Here is a 23,357-nt window from a genome sequence, read left to right as displayed (position 1 = left end):
CATATACACAAAACTGAAATTATATAGCTCTTTTATCAATTTTAACTTATTTATTTTATACAGTTCATGTTTATTTTTGTTTCTTGTACATTTGATTATAATTGAGTTTTCTACGATGTTTGTAAATATTTTTTTCTTGTTTCATTTCTTTTTATTGTGAGTTTGAGAGGCTCATGATGAGATGTTACATCTTCTAAGTTCTTCTTGATGGTCTGATTGTCGATTTTGATTGGTGTCACATGTGAAATCTTACAGAAGGAGACCAAGTTTCCCTTTTATTTTCGATGCTACGATTTTTCTGGTTCTTCTAGATGATATTTTTTGGTGATATGCATATATGACTGTCGGTCAACTTTTTTTTTCGATTGATTGATTTGGATTTGAATATGAAAATAATTTTTGAGATTTAATTTAAATATAAAAGATATATAGTTTGAGTTTTAAAAGTAGTATGTTTTAATTTTTGAAAAATGAGGCCAAGTGGATCTCATTCGTCCAATAGTTTGCATAATCGTGTCTGATACCGCGAATACTACACCCTCCCGAAAGATAAGTGTAGACCTCGGCGATAGACCCAATCCTGCAAACTAAGAGATTTGTGACATCCGTTTAGTCTGCGAACCTTTGTCTGCGGAGACTCGTAGAGAATTTTGACTTCTTCCACTGGGTAGATAGGTCGGTCGATTGCGCCGCCGGGAGTGATCGGGAATAGATAGTATCCCTAGAGAACGGTCTGGCTCTTGGCATACGTCGTCTCCATTTTAAAAATAATATTATTATATTATTAAATATTATTTTAATAGTCTTTTTTTTATCTAAAGTATAATATATATTGTTATGACAGTTCTGTTGCAAACAAAATTAATATACATGAACAAAATGATTATTTGTTCAGAAACAGATGCAGCACAACTGTTTTGAAACTATAAAAAATAAACAAACAGCTAGTTTATCAGTAGCTTCTGCGCAGCTGCCCCAAACAAACCCTCAGGGGCCTGGTGACGATGAGTTTGTTTTGACAAAGATCATGGTGCTAACAAAGTGCTTATCAGCAGTAGCTTCTGCGCAGCTGCCCCAAACAAGCCCTCAGGGGCCTGGTGACGATGAGTTTGTTTTGACTTTATCAGTAGCTTCTGCGCAGCTGCCCCAAACAAACCCTCAGGGGCCTGGTGACGATGAGTTTGTTTTGACAAAGATCATGGTGCTAACAAAGTGGCAGAGATGTTAGAAAGTTTTGGGTATTATTTAAGTAAAATTTATGTTGGAGATGTTAAATATGAAATTTTATCAGTTTTGGGTGGTATATACGTAAGTTTTTTCTATACAGCAGTATTTGGCCTGGAATTAATTTCTTTTGAGGTTAATGTGCAGAATATATCGCTATTAAGGTGCAATGGGATGTAATGAGTAGTGGAAGAGAGCTCATCTCCCAATTGTTAGAAGCCAGCACCAACGCAAAATCCATCACACAGTTACACTCTTTAATCCCCTCCGCAGTGGTTTTCTCTCGGCCGCTGATTGCTTCTTTGCCACTCGCTTGGTCTCCTCCTATGGCGAATTCACTTCTTCTTTCGTTGCTCGCAAGCTATTCGATGAAATCTTCCACAGAAACTCTTTCCTTTGGAATGCCATGCTTCGTTCCCACTGCCGAGCGCAGCAATGGGTTGAAACACTTCGCCTTCTACGACGCATGGCTGCCAAGCCCTCTGACCTGGATGCATTCACACTACCTATTGCCCTCAAGGCCTGTGCAGCGCTCTCTGAACTTCGTCATGGCAGGACCATCCATGCTGTCGCCGTCAAAACAGATTTCTACCATTCCGATGTATACGTCGCGGCAGCACTTGTAGAGATGTATGCCAAGTGCTGTAAGATGGAAGATGCTATCCTGGTTTTTGACGGCTTGAGGGAATCAGATGTTGTACTTTGGACTTCCGTGATCTCTGGATACCTGCAGAATGGTGATGCTGAAAGGGCGATAGCATTCTTTTCCAGAATGGTGCTTGAAAAGCATGCCATTCCTGATCCCGTAACTCTAGTAAGTGTGGTTTCTTCATTAGGGCAGCTGGGAGACCTTCGCCGAGGAAGATGCTGTCACGGATTCTTACTTAGGATGGGATTTTTTCATGATATCTCTCTCATGAATTCACTTTTAAGCTTTTATTCAAAGATGGGAGAAATTAAAATTGCAGGAAAGTTATTCGAGACAATGCCGGAGACGGATGTGATCAGCTGGAGCTGTATGATATCTTGTTATGCTCATAACGGTGAACCTATTGTTGCATCGATGGTTTATAAAAGGATGATTGAGAAGGGATTGCAGCCTAATTCTGTCACAATGGTTGGTGCTCTGCAGGCATGCTCTTTGTCTCGTGATCTTCCTGAAGGAAGAAAGCTGCATGGGCTTGCCATTCAATTGAGGTTTGAATTAGATAAATCAGTCGCCACATCACTGATATATATGTACATGAACTGTTCGTGCTACACGGAAGCCATTAATCTGTTCTATCGATTGCCTAATAAGGATGTTGTCACATGGGCAGCCACCATTGATGGCTGTGCTAAGAATGGCTTTGCTGATGAGTCTTTAAAGCTTTTCAAAGCCATGCTGCTTGATGATTTGTGTCCTGATGCTGTGACAATGGTAAAGGTGCTTGTGGCATGCTCACATTTGGCATTCTTATGCCAAGCTCATTGCTTGCATGGATACTTGATTAGATCCGGTTTCAGTGATAAAGTTTACGTGGCTTCTGCACTTTTGGACTTGTATTCTAAATGTGGCAGCTTAGATGATGCTGTAAAAGTTTTTGAAGGTAGTTCTGAGAAAGATGTGGTCCTCTGGAGCTCAATGGTTGCAGGTTATGGTATTAATGGTTTTGGTTACAAGGCCATAGAAACATTTGAATACATGGTTGAATCTTCCATCAAGCCTAACAGCATTACCTTTATTTCAGTCTTATCTGTATGCAGTCATAATGGTATGGTGGAAGAAGGTCGAAGAATATTTGGCAGCATGATCGATGCTTATGGTGTCACTCCTGAATCAGAACATTATTGCATTATGGTTGATCTGCTTGCTCGAACCGGCAAATTACATGAGGCTTTAAACCTTATTGAAGAGGTGCCGATGCAGACCGACCCTCATGTTTGGTGTGCATTGCTTTCTGGTTGCAAGTTACATGAAGATTTCAAGTTGGGGGATTTGGTAGCTCAGAGATTACTTGAGATTGATCCTACCTATTCTGGATATTATAATCTGATGGCTAATATGTATGCTTTTGGTGGTAGATGGAATAATGTTGAAGTGGTCAAAAGATGGATTAATGAAAGACGGCTGAGGAAAATGCCAGGCTATAGCACAGTTGAGATTGGCAGTGAAATTCATACGTAGTTAGCGGGTGAAAAGAAGCATGACGAAGTTGAGAGTGCTTTTGATTTGCTCAAGTAAGATTAAATTTGTTCAGTTCTTCACTTTCCTGTGTTCAGAAATATTGCTTGTGCTAATTATGCTGTAAATAAGTGCTCAAAGTATATGCAACGCGCACCCATTTTCTAAAATATGTAGCTTTTACCTTGAAAAAAGGTTGCTTTTGCCTTAAGATCTCTAAATTTCTCTTTTGGCAAGATTTCTTTTTTCTATATGGTCTAGATTTTCTCATATAAACTACTAGAACTTCAATCATTTATTTACCAATTTAGGCGTAGAACATCTATGAGAATGTTCAATAATCAGGATAACTAGAGAAACCACAAAAAAGGCTGAAATCCTTAAATAGAATGCAACTACTGCAGCAACGTGTCTATTGATTGAATATAAGAGATGAATAAATCTCCAAAGTTATGAATTTGAACAATATATTTATAGCTCACGATAAAATTCTACTAGTCTGATATGTCCTTTGATTGAGGATATTATAACGAGAGACAAGTCAAATGAAGCATAATTATGGCATGCCATCATCAGGGAAGACTGTATGATTATACTTTAGGTTAAAAATTACTAGATATAAACGATGATATGAATCAGATGATCAAGATGAACTTCATTATTATATCCAGTCGATGACTGAATTTGCATAGAAATAATAACATTATTATTAATTTAATAATAGTTAGCAAAATATTGAAATAATGAGCATCTCATTTGAAGTAAAAAAATGTTTAGCAAATTATTAGATGCCACCAGATAAAATTTACTATTACCATATTAATAACTAATTTTTTTTAATAACTAGTTAAATATGAGTTGCCTAAATTTTTGAAGTCAACAACATTAGGTCAAATAAATTGATTCAACGTCTTTTAAGTAGTACTCAAACTTATAGCACACTGATTAGCATTCACTCTGATCCAAAAAAAAATGAAAAAAAAATATTTCAATTAACCCAATTATATGATGCTTTGATATGACTTTCAGTAATAAAACATTTTCTTAGGAATTTGAGGGCCACACCCAAAATTATATTAAGTAAAATGATGATAAATGAAAAAAGAAAGAGAAAAAAAGACTATAAGTAAATACATCAAAATAGTGGAAAACACAAGTGAGCTCTGGTAATCCATGTGTTTGAGTGACAAATGGACTCCATCTAGGTTTTAAGTATATACCAAAGTAACCAATGAAATACACTTGAATGCAAAAATAAAAAGTAGACTCCACTAACTATTGGAAACAACCAAGTAAACTGCCAACATGAGCACTAACAGTTGGTAAAAATAGTCTTATAGTACATAACATAAACAGAAGGGAAGGCAATCTAGAACATGAGCATTAAGAAGTAAATCCAAACCATATGGATTAAAGAGATTTTAAAGAACAGGTAAACAACATACATAAGAAGTGACACTAAGCAAACATATGATATATTTTCCTAAAACGATCGTCTCCCAATGTAGAAGATGGATATCATCATGGCTCATAAAAAATAACAAAAAAAGAGACACTAGCATTCAAAAATCAGCCATAACTGACACAATGAAGCCACCAATGCAGTATCCATATAATATAAATGTTGAATAAAGCAAGTGAACCAACCATAATACAATAAAACAACCTGACTTCTAGCCGCAATAAGGTTCATTGCCTACACCTTATGATGTAATCCAGTTAGAAGAAATAAGCAATTCATTAGGGTTCCCAAATTAAAAAAAAAAAAAAAAACTCACCCAATTCAAAGTCGAGGCACCTAAACGGACAAGAGACACCAGAAAAATATGTGATATAGTCCCTAAAATGGTTGAGTCCCAATGAAGAGAAAAGATATCATCATGGCTCATTAAAAGTACCATAAAAGGAGATAACATCAACCAAAAAGCTTTAACAACCCACACTAAGAGGCTACTAAGTGTAGTATGTGTAATTTAATGTGTAGTTTAAAAGCTTAACCAAGCAAGTGAATCAAACTTAATATAATAAAACATCTTGCAATCCAACCACAAAAGGCCCAAAACATAGTAAGAGCAAATATTCAGGAACATACAACCCAAAATAATACATCAATATGGGCAAGATGATCCATACAAAAAAGGATAACAACTTGAAGTAGTGAAAATTCATAATAAAATTTATTGATTTTGTATGATTGGAGGAATTCTTTCCATAATAATATTTCACTTTCTACTTTTTTTACTTAATGACAAATCAAATGCTATTCAAAAGAGTATTTGTAGGATTGATTTCATCATTAAATTTTGCCATCCCTTTCAAGCTAGATTTAGTGAACCACCACATGAAGATTAAGAAGAAAAATCTCTTGAAAATCATATAAGTAAGGGTATCACTATGAACCGACACTTGAGAATAATTATAAAAAAAATAAAAATCATAAGGAATTACATCCTGGATAATAGAAAGTAAGAATGGTATTTAAAAAATAAGTTAGAATGAGTGTCAACATGAGAATTATAGATAAAACATCACGAATCAAGTTGGAAACCTTAATGATAATGATATATTTGATTTTAAGGCCATTAAAGAGAAATTTCCAAGCCGTGGCGGCATATTTAATAGATTATTTTTCAAACCAGAGGAGTATACTCTAATCAACTAAAGGAATATTGTTATATTGAGAGTAATAAATGTCTTTGTGAAAGTATATGCTCTTACCCATCAATAGAATATTTAAAGAAGATTTCAAAATAAGACCATTTTTGATAAGTTGAATGCAACAACCAAGGTAAAAGGATGGATAGCAAGAGGCTAAGACTTGTTATCAATCATATGAGAAACATCAACATTCATCGGGCAATTGAATATATTCAAGATGATGCTATCATATTTTTCATTTAGGGTAGATCCCTCCAGCTATGGATGAAAAAAGTATGATAAGTTACTATTATAAGTAATCTGAAAGTCAAAAACTCTTCTAATCTTGCAGCAACTTGGAAGAGAGATTTTTCTAATGCTGAACATTTATTATTTCTTTCAAACCAAAGGGATTCATAAAATTAAGTAACTAAGAGGTAAGAAGGAATTTGACATTATAAAGTCTCCAAATACATTTGGCCTTACACATAAGATTAACTAAGTCAAGATTGTGAGACTAGGCCCTTGAAAATTTTTGGGTTTGGTGATTGTTCTCCAACTTATAGTATGCAATTTACTTCTATCAGCTTTCCAATAAAAAAAAATTAATAATCAAGTAAGAGAGTTTATTCCTTAATCACTTAGAGATGATAATAGATTTAAATAAAGAGTGAAGATAGCTTTATATAGAGATTTTGATAATCTGGTATATACTAAAAATGGATAGTCTTCTTTATTCTAGCCACTAGTCAAGAAAGCAGTTTATTCATAATCTTATACCATTTAGTAGTCTTGAGCTTTGTGGAGTTAATAATGATGCCAATAGAGGTTTGAAATGAAAACCAAGAGAATAACAAATCTATAATTTAGTCGGATTCTCAACTTCTTTGGAAAACAAATAGAAAATTTTGAGTGATTAATAATTATATTGGCATTATATTTGAATGGACGTGAGAGAGAGAGTTGATATTGCTAGTAGAGACCTTTTTAAAGGTAAGAAATCATCATCATATATGAGAAGAAAAAAATTTTGATTGTTGTGATTAATACACTTGAATTGAATTTATGATATAATGAATTATACAAGGTAGAAGAGTTTTTAACCTGCCAGGAATGAGTTTAGTAATAACTTTGTTGATAGGGCTACATAAGGAGTTATACCAACAATCTGCAAGGCATTCAACTTGGTAAGATTTTGGAATAAGAGTGATTGCAGAGTATTTTATTCTAGTAGGTAGTTTAGCAGTATTAAAAATGAACTTGTAGCATCAAAGCAAGGAAAACTAGTGTTATCACAAAAGTCTTTAAGAATTTTAGAAGTAAAATCATCTGGCCTGGAAGCTTTATCAAATCCAATATTAAAGAAGAATGACTTAAATTCTCATCAGAAAAGACACTATGAGGAGTTCAGGACACATCCAATGAGATAATTCATAAAGTAAAGATAGGTTCTCCGGGCTAGTTGAAGAGAGAAGCACTCCACAACTTCATTAACAATGCTATATTGAGTGGTAAGAGTACCATATATCGAGGCAAGCACTTTGAAAGAACTTTTATTATCTCTAATTTTAACTCTATAATAGAGAAATTTCATAGCAGATTCACCCTTAGATGATTAAGCGTGTGTGGTGATGCCTCAATAAGCTTCTGTTGAACATTAAAAACTTTAGAAAGAAGGTCCTTATTGAGAGAATCTTACTAGAGGTTATGAAGTTGTTTTTTATTTGGATCTCAAGATTATAAATGGTATTGAAAAGAAATTTATATGATTTCCATTTATCTCTTTTTAAGACCCACCTTAACTGACTTCAATTTATTGGAAAAAGTAAAGTGACGGTCATCCATCACAAGCAAAGTTCAGGCATCAGAGATAATGTTGAGAAAATTTGGATTCCTATCCAGGTAACATTTACATAAATCTAAAAAAAGAAGTAATATTGTTTCCAAGCAACATAAGAATTGGTGAGCGGTCCAAGGAAAGGGGCTCCATAATGGAAATTTATCCAACCAATCATTGCTATAGAGAGCTCTACCAAGTAAACATAAATGACATTAAGGGGTTTCTGAATAAATCAACTGAAGAAAATACTAATATTAGGAATTTAGAAAATTCTAGAGCAATCCACACAATATATTAGATCAATAAGTTTAGATGATAGGGGAAAAATCACCCAATTTATCATTTAAATTCACAATGCAATTTAAATCACCAAAAAATAGAATGAATCAGAGACATTAGCAGTAATAGAGGAGATCTAATTTCACAAATATCTTCTCTTTATAAGATAGTTTTTTGTATAAATAAAAATAAACAAAAATTTAACAGGAGAAGAGAATGCCAACAATTCATGCAATACAGGATAGAGCTATTAAGAGCTGAAAAATCAGATCGTAATAACACGACACTACAGACATTTTGCAGATTAACATCAGACATTTCCACCATTAATTGGGCAAAAATCTTATGCAAATCCCTATTACTAACAGATTTACGTCGATAAAATATTTGACACAAAAATGCATTTGACAAAGATAATTATTGTCGAGAATTGTTGATGTAAATGTTTGCGGTGGATGTTGCGTCCGAAATATCCTTCTTTAGAATGTTACGATGAGATTCTTGTGATCGTAAAATCTAGCTACAAAAAAGGCATTTGATTTTTGTCGATTGCAGATTTATCATCATAATTGACCAATGTTAATGTGTCAGACGCAAATCAAATGCAAACTTATTATAAATTAAAATGATATAAAAGAATAATCACACTTTGTACAGCTACATGCAACAAATTGCAAAAATATAATATAAATTTCCATCCAACATTTACTTATCATCAACACAAAACAAATTACATAGACATATATACAAACTAAAAACAAATAGAATTATTAAACATTACATAAAATCTACCAAGTTGTCTATCCAACAGAAATTTATAAAATGTAAATGGAATATATATATATATACTATTATATATATATATGTGTGTGCTCAGACCTGTCCCAAGCTGACCTTGAGCTTCTTGATAAAACAAATCTAACAAGCTCAAAGTCACTCAATTCTTATATCATCAAGACACTTAAATGTCCACAAAACACCATACGATCGAGGGAATATCCCCATACTGTTTGATCGAAGTGGTATGGATTCCTTCATTACTTAAAACATGAACTCTATAAATAGAGCCTCACTACCTTCTTCAAAATTGACCTAGACATGGAACCAGAAGAAGACCAGAGCTTAGAGAAGAAGTTGAAGCGTAGCATTATTTCCACACCGAAGATCCGATGAATTTCTCCTACTTATGCAGTTGCTGACCGTCGTCGACCACCAACTGTAGGCCACCGTATGCCACAATCAGTTAACCTCTCCCATCGACCACCATTGACCACCAGTTGCTCCTGGCAATGAAGTCCCTAATGGAGTCACAATGTGCACTGCGGAATCCCAACATTTGTTGTGGAACAATGAAGAGCCCAAACAGAGCAATACATCGTCCACTACACCATGCAATGACGCACAGAAGACGGCGTAACAACGCACCCCACATATGGCACAATGAAGCATTTCGAAGGCACCAGTGACTTTCTCCAGTGTCCTCAAGCTCTCTCCTTGTTGTCCACCACTACGACCTATGTAACCAACTATAACATATGTTGTCCATAGCTCGTGCAATTCCTAACTCCTATCTTTGCAGCCTACAAATGTCATCGCAGCTCACAATTAAGATCGATGTTACCAACTACGACTTACGTGGTCCACAACTATTGTAGCTCCCGACTCCAACCTCTACGGCCTACGGACATCATCACAACTCACTACTATGGCTTACATGACCAATTATGACATACATGGGCTCACAACTCATATAGCTCCTAACTCTAGCCTATGCAGCTCACCGACATTATCGCAGCTCACCACTGCGACATACATGATCAACTATTATCCATGTGGCTCGCACCTTTCGCTGATTTCTACTACGACCATTGTGGCCAATCGACACTCCTAAAGCAATCTGTCAGCTACTATTATGACTTTCAATTACTATATATATGACAAGCTGGTGTTACAACCACCATCTACATTATTTATGGTAGACTACTGCCTTTATAAAAATCAACTATGACTCTTGCAGTCTGCTATCACCAAAATTTACGTTCATTTTAGTCAGACTATGACTATTATCAATGAACAATCATTGTACATTTATAATAATCAACTTTGAAACTATATTCCCTAATTTATGAGAAGAGCAGACCTATGGACTCACCATTCATAGTTAATTATTTTATCTAAGTTTGATCTCATGGTTTTTTACCATTTTTAGGATTTTTTTACATAAAAATTGAAGCGTGATCTCCTGCTTATTTTTCTTTAATTACATGAATATATGCTAAATTTCCGTGTAACTTAAGATAATAATTCATTACTCTACTACCGCGACATCTACAATTTTGATGATAATTTACTATAGTTCATTCTCTCTTTTTTTTTTTTCTTCAGAGATTTTCATATCCTTCTTTCTATTTTTATTTCATTGTATTTATTAGTTTTTTCAAGACTTTTTGGTTAACGTATTTTTCTCCTATTCAATAAGTTAAGCATGGACCTCATTTCAAATAATAATACTAATAATAATAACAACAGAGATAATTTAAAATTTGAGGAGCGAGGAATTAAAATGGAGACATCGTGAATTTTTATCCACTAGCAACAGCTTTTTTAAGTAAATTTGGAAAAATGCTTAAGCAAACAAGATATAAAAATGTTATGAAAAAAATAATAATTTTTTAAAACTATTATGCCAATTAAAAATACTTTTTTTTTCTTTTAAAAAAAGGACTAAATTAACAGATATGATAGCAAAAACTACTTGTCATCAAATATTTCAAAAAAAAGTAAAAAAAAATTACAGCTAAACAAAAATGTACAACTGCAAGGAAGGAAAAAAAAAAATTAAAAACAGACTAAAACGGACCTCAAGAATGGAGAGAAATGATGGGTTAAAAAAAAATTAAAAACAGACAAACGGACCTCAAGAATGGAGAGAAATGATGGGTTACAAAATACAAAGTTGAAACTATAGTGACTCCCTGCTTAGAGACAGAGCCTATTTGACCCAAAGATAATTGTTGAATTCTTTTGCAAAATTTCAATTGTACAGCACCCATACAATAACATTTGAACCATAATATCAAGCTATTTACAGAATGCATTCGAAACATTGTTGTAAAAAAATACATTTAATGCAACATCTCTATAACCCCTGGGAGGTTTCCTGTTGCGGAATGCATAGTTTCTGCAGAAGCAAACTTGTATACCTTCAGCATGGACCATGTGAGACAATTATTCAATGTCCTCAACTTCAGCTTCAATATCCACGATTGTTGCAGTGGAGGTCCCTGTCAATTTATTTCATTCAGAAGACATGAAAAAAAAAATAGGATGTGATGAAACTTTGCAACACATGCCTTGTTTGGAGCGAGCAAAGGATCCATTGAATGATTCTTCAGGTCCTGCGGATCTCTTGGAAGAAAACCTAGCGGATTCTCTCTCAAATTTGTTACCTTGCACTGTAAATGCACCAACTTAAAGTAAGCTACACCAAAATGTGAGCTTCACATCTTCATGCTGGCCTAAATCACCTTATACGTACAGTTTTTTATGGATTATCTTGCATATAAACTTCATCTAATCAGGCATCGCATTCTAACAATAATGCTAAGAACATTTACCCTAGTTGCCTGCCAATTCAAACTATTCGCACCTGAAAAAGGTTGGGTACAATATGGGCAGAACTGCACACCATCCTTCATTGAAGATCTATAAAAAAAGATGGTAGAAGTTATTGCCCAGAGGCTGCAAGAAAACAGATCACAGAAAATATGTAGGTAGCATAAGGTACAGTAATTTGATTCATCTTACTTCAACATCTGAAAGTTATTTCCACAATTGGGGCACTGTAGATGCGAGTTCAAGGAGAAGATTAGTTGATTCACATAATGCAATAGACTTGATTGAACGATAAAATAACCCGTTGGCTATAACTACGAGTTAGACAATTGGTAATTTTAATTTGAAACATATTATTGTGGGAATTTTACATACGTAGCACGTAATTCTTATGTGTTTACATATCTCAATCCGAAACTTCATACATAAAATGTTAATGTTACTGGTTTAGAGCTAGGCATGAAAAACAATATTTCAATTTTAAAAAGTGATAATAGTGCTATTTTTTATATGATTAAAAATTTGAGTGCTACGTGTAAAAATAATTCTTTGTTCATGAGGTATGTAAATAAATAAGAATTGTCATACCTAAAAATGCTATAACAGTAAGACAATACTTACATTGCTTTGGATTATCTCTCTTCCTGCAAACCAGAAGAAAGCCCCTAAGCCCACAATAGGAAGAAGAAATGCTAAGAGCTGCAGATAAGACATCATAGATTGAAATTTCAAAAAATAAATAAAGGAACATGATAAGTCATTAATTTATAAAATGAAAACTGATAGGCACATAACAGATGAAAAAAATTGTTACCTATCCTGATTGCAGAGAAGTATGGTTTACTGAAATATGACTTGTGCCAACTAGGATTGTGTATCATCAAACAAATGAATTGTAATGAAACAATGAAGAAAATCCTGAGTTTAATAATTTGAAAATATGAATTTTTTTAAATGGAATAACTTTTGAAACTCATATAATCCTTTTAAGGAAATACATTGTTATACCATGATCTCTGCTTGATGACTACTTCAATGGCTCAATTCGATCAAATGGCTAAGGGAAAATAAATAACCATAAGAAAATCAGGCCTTTAAGAATCATCATCCTCCATTTATTCTTGTTGAGAGTTGCTCAAGGTATTAATGAACAACTTACATCAATGTTATTTTTGGTCTACTTTTCCTCCCTAATTTTTCTACAATAACTTCATCCACATGTTAAATGGTATACTTTTTACCTATTGATCAACATACCCAAACCACATAATTCTTAATTTCAGCATCTTATCTTCGATAGACTCCAACAACCAATCCCTCCCTAAATTTACCAGAAATCTGTCTTAGCATCTCATTTTTGAAAAATTAACTTGGCTATTAGTGACATTTTTATCGCCCACCATGAACTTGCATGTTCATATTACCAACCATGAATTCGTATATACTTTATGCATGGTACTCTTGAGACATTTTTCTCATTTTAACCATAAAATCTTCAACTCTAGAAGTTACATCTTAATCTATATCATTATCTTTTATATGCAATATCCAATATCCAATATACTTGACCTATCATACTTAGGTATTACTCAACTTGCAAGCAATATTGAGTAATACTTAGCAATTTCACACCAACTGAACTTGCACATAATACGCTCAATCTTAGTCATACTAATCTAAAGTCATTAGTTTAATAAATGTCCATCCTTCATATATTAGGCTTGATATGAGCATCCAGTGCTCCACCCTTATAATCAGTGGCATAAGACTTTGTTCAATTTAGATCTAATGGCACGTACTCTTTTAAGGGAAATAAATATAATTTAAAAATTGTGAAATAAGTTTTAGTGGATAATGTATCCAAGAAATGACAATGAAACTATTACACCACGGAAGACACCACATAAGTAAAAATAATTACAAAGTTACATAAATTTATAGTGGTCCAATTCTTCAATAAGCCTACATTAAGTGAATCAGCTCCTCAAGAGTTCCATCGAAACCAATGCTAACCAATAATGAGAAAATTAGACAATAAATATTATGTTTGTCAAGAGGGTATGTCTTGTTTCTTCAATCTTACATGAAAACCTAATTCAAGAGAGTATGTCGTGGAAGCCTACAACCATGGCTTAAGAAACCCTATAAGAGAGACCTTCATATATAAAGTCACATGAGCACAATTCCAAAATCTATTTCATCACATATTGATGTGTTGTTGTTGATTTGGTCTAAATAATCTTTCATTTAATCAGATTCGAATGTCCCAAGAAATTTCATACAATTAATATTGGATCACATTCTAACAATTCTCTCCAAAAATCAATATTGTAGCAAAACTAGATCTCTCATTAGTTTCCTCTCTAAATGGAGCATTCTAAGCAATGAAAGCCCCAAAGAGTCTACCACCAGACAATATCTAAAACATTCAAAGTGGTTGTCACCTTGCCTTAAATATCACAATCATAAAATCTAACACCATGATATACAATCTAGCAAAAATTTAATCCATTAATCACTCTCATCATAAAGTGTCTTTATTTACTCCAAATGTTTTATTATAGCCATAAAGTCAATCTTTTTCAACTTTCTCGATATGTGATGCCCCAACAAGAACCAAAGCCAAACCTTAATTATATCCATAAATACTACTAAGATCGTCTAAAGAATCACATTTCTCCAAATCTAAAATCACTAAATATTTCGATGTCTAACTTCATGGCTATAAATTTCGAAGTTGTGCTCGGATGCCAACTTTTTCTAATAATGATGCCAAAACTATAAAAGCAAAAGCATCAATAAGATCAAGAAAAATGTGTCATAAAGTAAAACAAAAGAGGAAGAAAAGACAAATTATATAAAGACAACATAATTTGTTGGACCAACTTCAAATAAGTCTAATTTTAATAGAAGAGAGAGATGATTTAACCCAAAAAAAAAAAACAAAAGCCACAATTGTATTGTACAAAATGGAAAAAAATTCACACCTCTATTTTTCAAAACCAAAATGCACCCACACACAAACAGAGAAGAAACCTAATATAAAGTCTCACATACAAGATGATCACCTCTCAACAAAATCCTGCCGAGAAGATAAAGATGACCAGAAGCCTCACTGATTTCGCTTACCAATATCGTAATCCTATGGTTGATATCACCAAAGAGAAATGAAAAATAAGAGATCTTCACTACAAGAAACCCTTGCATGAGGTTATATTTTGTTTCTTCAATTTAATACAAAACTCTAATTTAAAAGGCAATATTGTTGAAGCCTTAAACTACAACTTGAAAAACCCTACAAGATCACCTTCATATAAATAGTTGCATAAACACGTCCGAGAAAGAAGGCATGGATCCCAAAATCTATTCTTATTCATGTGGATCAATATTGTGTTAATATGGTGAGTTTGATCCTTCATTTAATAAAATAAAAATACTATAAGAAAACCTGACATAATTAACATTCACCCACATTTTAAAAAAGAGAATTGGTGGATAGCACAAAAAGTTTGTCTTTGAAAAAACAACAAATAAGAAGAAATGGCCTCAACTCCTAGGTCATATACAGAGACCGGTGATATTTTTAACCAATGGAATGCCATTTTAGTTGCCTTCAGTCAATAGTCGGATAATGAGAAGTTAAGGATCATAAAATTGCAAAAAATACAACATAAAATTTGTGTCCATTCCATACTTTTTTTTTTACTGATCAAATATCCTAAACTTGATTGGTAAACCGAGATGTGAGGGAATGACCATATAAGCACCCCGATCAAGTTCAGCAAATGCTCTTGATTCGACATGAGACTCCTGTCAAACTCATTAAAGATGCACAATTGAGAAAACTAAATTGCCTTAGCATTTCATTTAATTCACTGAACTACGTTAATTAATCAAAACAATAAATCTAATTACCTCGATCAAGTTCACTGAACTTGGCAGTAGAGTAAGGTGAAGGGGCAAGAACTTTTAGGCAAGTCTAATGAACTCGATCAAAGGTCAAGCAAAGTAGACAGACTTCTCCAAAGCTTATAGTCAAGTTCAATTAACTTGATCAGCAATTACACAATGTAATATGGGGGTTTACCGAGTTGTAAAATCAAGTATCATTGAACTAGGTCAATGCTTCAACAAGCACAAAAAAAGAAAAGCATTTTATAAGCATGTTGACCATATTTGATAAACTTGGTAAAAAACGTTGAACTTTTAAGCTTAGAATCCAGTTTTTAGATCAAATTCAATGAACTTGGCAAGCGATTTCTTTTTTTCTTTTCGATAAAAAGAAAAAAAATCTTTCATTGGCATAATCTATTATGTTTACAAAAGTTTCCCAAGTGAGAAAATAGAAAAATAGTTTGCAACAACCACTTCTATGGTCTCCAAGACTGATGCTAAAGCCATTGGTTGGATGACCAATTATACTTAGATGCCTTTTATACGCCTTTCATACAAATGAAAGAGTAGTCTTATGATAGGCTCTTCATCAAAATATATTCAACATGTTCAAGTGTTCGAAATGGCCAGCGACTATAATGGGCCTAGAACATGTTTAACCCCATTGTTGCTTCAATTAAAACCGAGGAAAGTTCGAGAGCAGGTGATTCACATAGGCCACATGTACTCTTGGTGCATAAAACAATGTAGTATTGAAGTTTGCATTGAAGAATAATGGTCGATATGGATAACTCATATGATGAGTAGATTGTGCATACTCAATAAAACTAAGATTAGTAGAACATTATAAGTGAAATTAAGTTGAGCTATTAATATTTTAACATTGGCCCTTATAACTGGCTTAAGCATTTGGTTTGATAAGTGTACACTAATATATCGAACTCAATTTAAACCTACAGTGTTCATCATTCTACCAATTGGAGATCCTAACTAGCTGATAAGTGGTAAAATTTTCATGTAACACAATGAAACTTTAATAGGCAGCATATTCTTAGTTGACAAACCAAACTTTTTAGTGGTGATCTATTTTATTTTATTTTATTTTTAGTGAAATTAGGTCACCGAATGGTAAGAAAAGCTCACATCATCAAGAAAAAACCTACACAAGTGCCAAGCAATCCTATTTAACAAACACAAGAAAAATAAACACAGCTAAAAATCTCTGATAATCTTCAGAATATAAAGAATAAAAAAGTTTACCCAGATAGATACAAGAGCATCCACAAGCCAACCAAGCTGCCCAGTCACTGTGAGATATGTAAGTCCAGCCGCCAAGGCAAGATTTCCCAATACCCTTGAGCTGTTACTCTTATCCCATCCATCATCATCTGAATTAAAGCCCCTTTTAGTCCTAACCACAAGCAGGCTCTCCCTCCGCCCTATCCTCTTCAGGATCCCATCTTTATCAAATCCCTTTTCAAGGAACACGTTTATCTCCGGCGGCGAACTTGAGAAACCTCCGTTTCTGGATAAAAATCCAAGCTTTCGCCTCTTCAGTGAGAGGGTAGTGGTGGGCCGATGTACCGCAAGCCAAAGGCAGCTCCTTTTGCGACTAAGATTAGAGAAATGGAAAAGTTGAAGCGAAGTCATCCTGGTAAAGCATATGGGCCGCAGAATGGACGGTTTGTAGAGATGATAGTTAGGGGTATATCTATGGGGGGGTTATCAATGGTATATTATGTAAAGATGATGGTTAGATTTGGATAAGAGAAAGGAAGCCGAAGAAGAAAGCTACCTTCGATGGGCGTGGAGGCAGAGGCGAAACTATGCTCAGGGGCGGATAAACTCCTCCCGAGGGCAAAATGGTATTTTAGATTTAGGAGGAGGGAAATAGACATTTCAGGGAAAAAATATTACATCAGTACTACGCACCTAGAGTGTTTAGGAGGAGGGAAATAGACATTTCAGGGGGTAAAAAATTAAATTGTACTCTCATATAAATTAAAATTTGAATTTGAGAAGGGACGATTGGCACCCTGGACCCTATACATTTACCCTTAGATGGAGGGAGAAATGAGAATACATGCTGAGAAATCTTGAGGGTAGTTGTGAGGAATTCAATTAATGGTGAGAAATCTAAATAATGAATTTGGAGTGCTAAAAATGTAAAAGGAAGAGTTTTGGGTGGTGTTTCTTTTTTAAAATTTGTTAAAGGCAATGTTGAAAAAGAAAGCTATGATGGATTGCTGCTGTGAAGCAAGTACAGTCATGGAGTTTGTGCTGTTGAATGTCCATAACAACCATCTTAGAAGATTAGGATAGTAGTAGAAGTTGCTTATGCTGCAGAAGATGAATCTACGTTTCTAAAAAATTGTAGATTTATAATATATATATATATATATATTGAAAAATGAATGGTCGGCGGCTATATAGGAGCCCCCAACTACCTTTATATGTCTAACTAATCGGTGACCGCCCTCACTGCCGGCAAATTGGACAGAGGAGGATTTGAACCCATGACCAATATTTTTTCCATTTCAGGGGTATAAAATTAAATTATACCCTCATATAAATTAAAATTTGAATTTGAGAAGGGACGATTGGCACCCTGGACCCTATACATTTACCCTTAGATGGAGGGAGAAATGAGAATACATGCTGAGAAATCTTGAGGGTAGTTGTGAGGAATTCAATTAATGGTGAGAAATCTAAATAATGTATTTGGAGTGCTAAAAATGTAAAAGGAAGAGTTTTGAGTGGTGTTTCTTTTTTAAAATTTGTTAAAGGCAATGTTGAAAAAGAAAGCTATGATGGATTGCTGCTGTGAAGCAAGTACAGTCATGGAGTTTGTGCTGTTGAATGTCCATAACAACCATCTTAGAAGATTAGGATAGTAGTAGAAGTTGCTTATGCTGCAGAAGATGAATCTACGTTTCTAAAAAATTGTAGATTTATAATATATATATATATATATATTGAAAAATGAATGGTCGGCGGCTATATAGGAGCCCCCAACTACCTTTATATGTCTAACTAATCGGTGACCGCCCTCACTGCCGGCAAATTGGACAGAGGAGGATTTGAACCCATGACTTGAGGGGACTCACGACCTTTAAAGAGACTGCTCTACCAACAGGTCACGACTGGTGGCATATATATATATATATATATATATCTGTGTGTGTGTGTGTGTATGTGTGTGTGTGTGTGTATGTGTGCGCGCGTGCCTGTAGCATGACCTATTGGTAGAGCAGTCTCTCTGAAAGTCGTAAGTCCTCTCAGGTCACGGGGTCGAACGATCCCCTCCGTGTGTAGGGTGTTTGTGAACTGATTTTGCCACATCTTGCTAGAGGACCCACTTGGTTTGTCGTGTTTCTCAGCTTTTCATCAAGATCTGTGCTGCTACAATTTGGCCATAAATATTTAGTTCTCCAACTTTATTATTTTTTGAAAGTAATAACTATTAAAAAAATAAGAAAGTTAATTATTGCATTAAATATATCCTTAATTCTTGAACTGAAAGTCGTAAGTCCTCTCAGGTCACGGGTTCGAATCCCCCCCGTGTGTAGGGTGTTTGTGAACTGATTTTGTCACATCTTGCTCGAGGACCCACTTGGTTTGTCATGTTTCTCAGCTTTTCATCGAGATCCGTGCTGCTACAATTTGGCCACAAATATTTAGTTCTCCAACTTTATTATTTTTTGAAAGTAATAACTATTAAAAAAATAAGAAAGTTAATTATTGCATTAAATATATCTTTAATTCTTGAAATCAACATTTAATAATTATATTATTTGGATTTCTGTGCTCTGCCACCCTATAAATAGGGCGCCATCAGTGATCGGGGTTCCCGTATTTTCTCTTAGGTCACAGCTTTGATCATTTCTTACAGCAAGTGCTTTGATGGAGAGTGGTAAGAAGAGCAACCTTGAGGAACCATCAGACGATCTCTTGATGAAGGTTTTGGGGCTACCTTTTGAGAAAATTTGTCCTTCGCACCTCTACTAAGAGTTGACTTGTTGATGGCAATTTGATTGGCGAGGAGGAAGAAGCCTTGACAGTGACAAATCTATTGAGAGGGAAAGAAAATGAAGACGGTTCATCTGATGATGTTTTTTTTGGTATTTCAAAAGTTCGCAAAAGGCCAGGTCACTACTTCTGTTGGGGAATCAGTCGTCTCCAACGAGCAAGTGAAGGTGGATACAGGTGGGCTCCCGAGATCATGTCACCAAGGTCAATGACACAGATGATCCTTAGATTGGGGAAAAAAGAAGCTGCGGGTGCTCCACCCATGCCTGGTGAGAGTTCCTCATACTTTCTTTGGTTTGAAGTGGATCGACTCCTTGGGAGGAGTTTGATTGTTGGTTCATCCTTAAAGACGGTATTTCTCAGCCTATCCTAGCTTTTCTTTTCTTGTGCAACCGACACGGTCCCTGTCTCTAACTCACTAGAGCCTATCAAGGTTCAGGCTTGACTCTGTGAAAACCCACAGGGAACCAACCAGTGGTCATTGAAAGGAAGTAGACAGATTCAGTTGTTCATCGCATGAATGAAATGACAGACTTCTTCGCCCGCGAAGCCGAAGCTTCGAAGGAAGCTGAAGGTTGGAAAGATGACGAGGCTCAACAGGGAATCCAACATAAACGAGCTAAAAGTGTAGATGAATGTGTCCAATGAGCGATTTTTGACGGTTTTTGGGCGGGAATAGTCTAAACGAGCTAAAAGTGTAGCTGAATGCTCTTTTTGAGAAGCTGTCGGCGGAACTCCTTGACCTTAAGGTTGATGCGTCGGACTACTAGACTGAAACTGAGCTTTTCTAAATGGAGACCAAGCATTTGTGTATAGATTTGGTGGACTTAAGAGAGTCTTGCTTAATTTTCAGGGTTTAGGTCGAGCTGGATAGCTTTGATAGGTTTAACTTAGGAGGTCAAGTCTTGTACAGTGAGCTGTATAGACGAGGACTAGTTGCGCCTTAGGTGGCTAATGAGCCAGTTGCAAAGTTTTTCCTATCGGAATAAATGCAAGTTTTGTTTCTCAATTCGGTCACCTTTGCTTGCATGAATATTTTAAATTAGCTTTTCTTCTCTTTTATCTTTTTATGATGTGATGTGGGATCAGCGTTCCCAAGGTATGGCTTGTGGTGGTTCAGTTTCCCTTTGAACCCTATATATAGGATCAGGGCCCTCCCATGACTTCATTTCTCTTTTCTTTATCTGTGTTCGCTTCCTTTCTCTCATCTTCTCCATAAGCTATTCTTTATGGCTTTCAAATACTTGCCCCAAGAGTTTGGAAAAGTGCGCCCATCAGAGTATTCGGTGTTGTCTTTAGATGAGGTTTTAAGACTTTGAAAGTGACACATCTTCAAGGATGGTATAGTGTTGGAGGACTTAGGCCCGAATGACCGGACGACCGAAGATTATGAGTAGCAGCTTGTGTTGTAACGTGATCAACTCATTCAGGGGCTTCATCTTCCTTTCTGCCACAAGCTCTGAGCTATCCTGAATTATTATGACATCATTCCAGCCCAGCTCAAGGAGATTGCATAGCGGTGGTGATGAAGTATGTCATTTATTGTCTTCAAATGGAGATCCCTTGGTTGAGGGAGTTGTCCTCCCATGTGTTTTCCTTCAAGGTCAATCCAGACGGCTATATGAACTTTACTTCAAATAGAAAGATTTGGCTAATTGACCTGGAAAATAAAGTAAAGAACTAGAACACAACTTTATCTTAGCATCAACGAGAGATAGGAGGGCTCTCGCTCTGCCATCTAGGAAACCCTACAAGCAAGAGAAGATCCCCCCAGATGCAGGGCTTGGCATCATTCATCGAAGGAAAAGGCATGTCTATCGTCCAATACACTCACGAGGACATAATGAATAAGGTTCTAATTCCAGGTAAGTATGGATGGATGACTCGATAGTTGTGGGCCGCCTCAGATGTCGAGGAGTTAAAAATAATGAGTTGACAAGGCCGCTAAGGCTTCCACTAAGGAGCGAGGATGAAGAAATCGTTGAAGAGTGAGAAAATGCTCCCAAAAGGGATTCCAGGTTTAGACCTTTTTTTTTTACCTTTGAAACAATCAACACAATCTAGTGGATTTCAACTGATGAGCTAATGTTAATTAAAAAAAAGCCTATCTTTTTGAGAGGTGGTACAAGGGACGATAAGGCTGCAACCATCTACTTTATTTTCTGACGCCAAGCCTACTCCTGATGAGCTGATTGAGGTTCAAGAGGACCCCCAGTCCGATGTATCGGGCTTCATCAACCTCGCGAAGAGGGAGAGTACCGGTCGACCCCCTCCTGACCCTGTAGAAAGAGAGGGGCAAGGGGCTGGTCAAAGTGCGGGTCTAGTCGCATCAGGAGTTGGGTCCGAGGATAGAGGCGGCACCACCTTTTGCATCGAGCTAGAGAGCAGTTCCCCTGTTTCTGAGGGATCTCGGCGAAGGAAGGGGAAGGAACTCGTGGGCGATGAAGGTTTGTCCTTCACTTCCTTCCCCAGTGGTAGTGGTGTTGACCTCATTTTGGTGAGGTTTAATTTCTTCTCCGGGAACTTAAAATCTAGCTATATGACTTTTCTATTGACTATCCTAAAAGACTAGTGACGGGACACACCCCACTTTGAAATTCTAGCCACTTCTAGGCTCTTTTGTGAAGCCTCACTTGGGTGGTCTCAAATCCTCTATACTTGATTGAGTTGATTGGGACCAACATGTTGAAACTCAAAAAATGAGCTCACAGTGGGTCAAAAGGCCTTAGAGAAGCCCTTTATGACTTGACCACTTACTTAACTCTACATTCACATCACTTCATCCACTCACCTATGTCACACATTCACTCACCACACTTAATTCACTCCACCACCCATACCCTACACTTCACTTCACCTTACACCCACAACACAAATCCCCCAACCATATTCACTTCACCCAAATCCACCAAATCCAAATTCAATCCAAATTCCACCAAATTTTAAATCCAAATCCAAAGTCATTCAAATCCAAATTTAAACCATCCAATTTCAAGTTCATGTTCAAATACACTCCTAATACACCCCCAAATCCAAAATTTAATAAATTTGAGTATACATGCCAAATCTAAATTCACCAAGCCCAAATCCTAAAGTCCATCAGGATAAATTTTAAGACTTCATGAAGCCCACCATAATTAATTTTTAAAACCATTAAAACCAAAACCAAGGCCTATCATCCAAATCCAAAATCTACACTTTAAAACCAAGACCAAAGCCCACTAAATCAAGCCCAATTTTTAATTTCTTTTAAAATCAAAAGCCCACTCCACCATCTCATAAGACACCTCATTCAATTAATTAAAAAATCAAACCATAGACCATGACACCCATGATTAATTTCTTGCACATTTGACTTTGATGATAAAGCCACATAAAATGCCCAAAATTCTAAAATTTTTTGTTTTTGAAAAATACTCAAGTCGCATGCAAGCCAAGAGACTTCCTCCAAGTCACATAACCTCCTCTCTTTCTCTCTAAAACATTTTAAATCCTCTCCCAAGACAAGTTCCCCACTCCCTTCATACACTCCTCTCCAACAACCGAGTAGGTTTTCTCTTCCTCTTCATTTTTTTTAATTTTATTATTTATTTTATTTCCCATCCTTAAAACAAAAGAAATATACATCCATGCCACCAATTGTTACGCCTATTTTACACATTAATATATATATAT

At 35.5% G+C, this 23,357-nt stretch overlaps 2 protein-coding genes across 2 annotated transcripts; one reads left to right on the top strand and one right to left on the bottom strand.

Moving 5' to 3' along the window:
- Positions 1–901: 901 nt before the first annotated feature.
- LOC110018347 (putative pentatricopeptide repeat-containing protein At3g01580) lies at positions 902–3,391 on the top strand. The gene is made up of 2 exons (XM_020715632.1): positions 902–1,201; positions 1,412–3,391. Exons 1-2 carry the CDS (start codon positions 902–904, stop codon positions 3,389–3,391), a joined length of 2,280 nt encoding a protein of 759 aa, XP_020571291.1.
- Positions 3,392–11,139: 7,748 nt separating this feature from the next.
- On the bottom strand, positions 11,140–17,536 carry LOC110018349. Its single transcript, XM_020715634.1, has 6 exons — positions 16,914–17,536; positions 12,381–12,458; positions 11,952–11,986; positions 11,794–11,849; positions 11,498–11,599; positions 11,140–11,428 (listed from the first exon to the last, which is right to left on the bottom strand). Exons 1-6 carry the CDS (start codon positions 17,301–17,303, stop codon positions 11,373–11,375), a joined length of 717 nt encoding a protein of 238 aa, XP_020571293.1. The 5' UTR covers positions 17,304–17,536; the 3' UTR covers positions 11,140–11,372.
- Positions 17,537–23,357: the final 5,821 nt, after the last annotated feature.

The sequence above is a fragment of the Phalaenopsis equestris genome, unplaced genomic scaffold (genome assembly GCF_001263595.1).
Source record: "Phalaenopsis equestris unplaced genomic scaffold, ASM126359v1 Scaffold000014, whole genome shotgun sequence".
Taxonomy (NCBI): Eukaryota; Viridiplantae; Streptophyta; class Magnoliopsida; order Asparagales; family Orchidaceae; genus Phalaenopsis; species Phalaenopsis equestris.
The sequence above is the reverse complement of the archived record's forward strand: the minus strand, read 5'-3'. Positions and strand labels throughout refer to the sequence as shown.

Excerpts from the sequence above, each read along its gene's own strand:
- LOC110018347 (XM_020715632.1), top strand. The coding sequence starts at position 902 with ATGCAGCACAACTGTTTTGAAACTATAAAAAATAAACAAACAGCTAGT. Across the intron at positions 1,202-1,411 it reads TTGTTTTGACAAAGATCATG|TGGAAGAGAGCTCATCTCCC; the intron begins GTGCTAACAAAG and ends TGTAATGAGTAG.
- LOC110018349 (XM_020715634.1), bottom strand. The coding sequence starts at position 17,303 with ATGACTTCGCTTCAACTTTTCCATTTCTCTAATCTTAGTCGCAAAAGG. Across the intron at positions 12,459-16,913 it reads ATGCTCTTGTATCTATCTGG|CTCTTAGCATTTCTTCTTCC; the intron begins GTAAACTTTTTT and ends TCTTATCTGCAG. Across the intron at positions 11,429-11,497 it reads CTTTGCTCGCTCCAAACAAG|GGACCTCCACTGCAACAATC; the intron begins GCATGTGTTGCA and ends ATAAATTGACAG.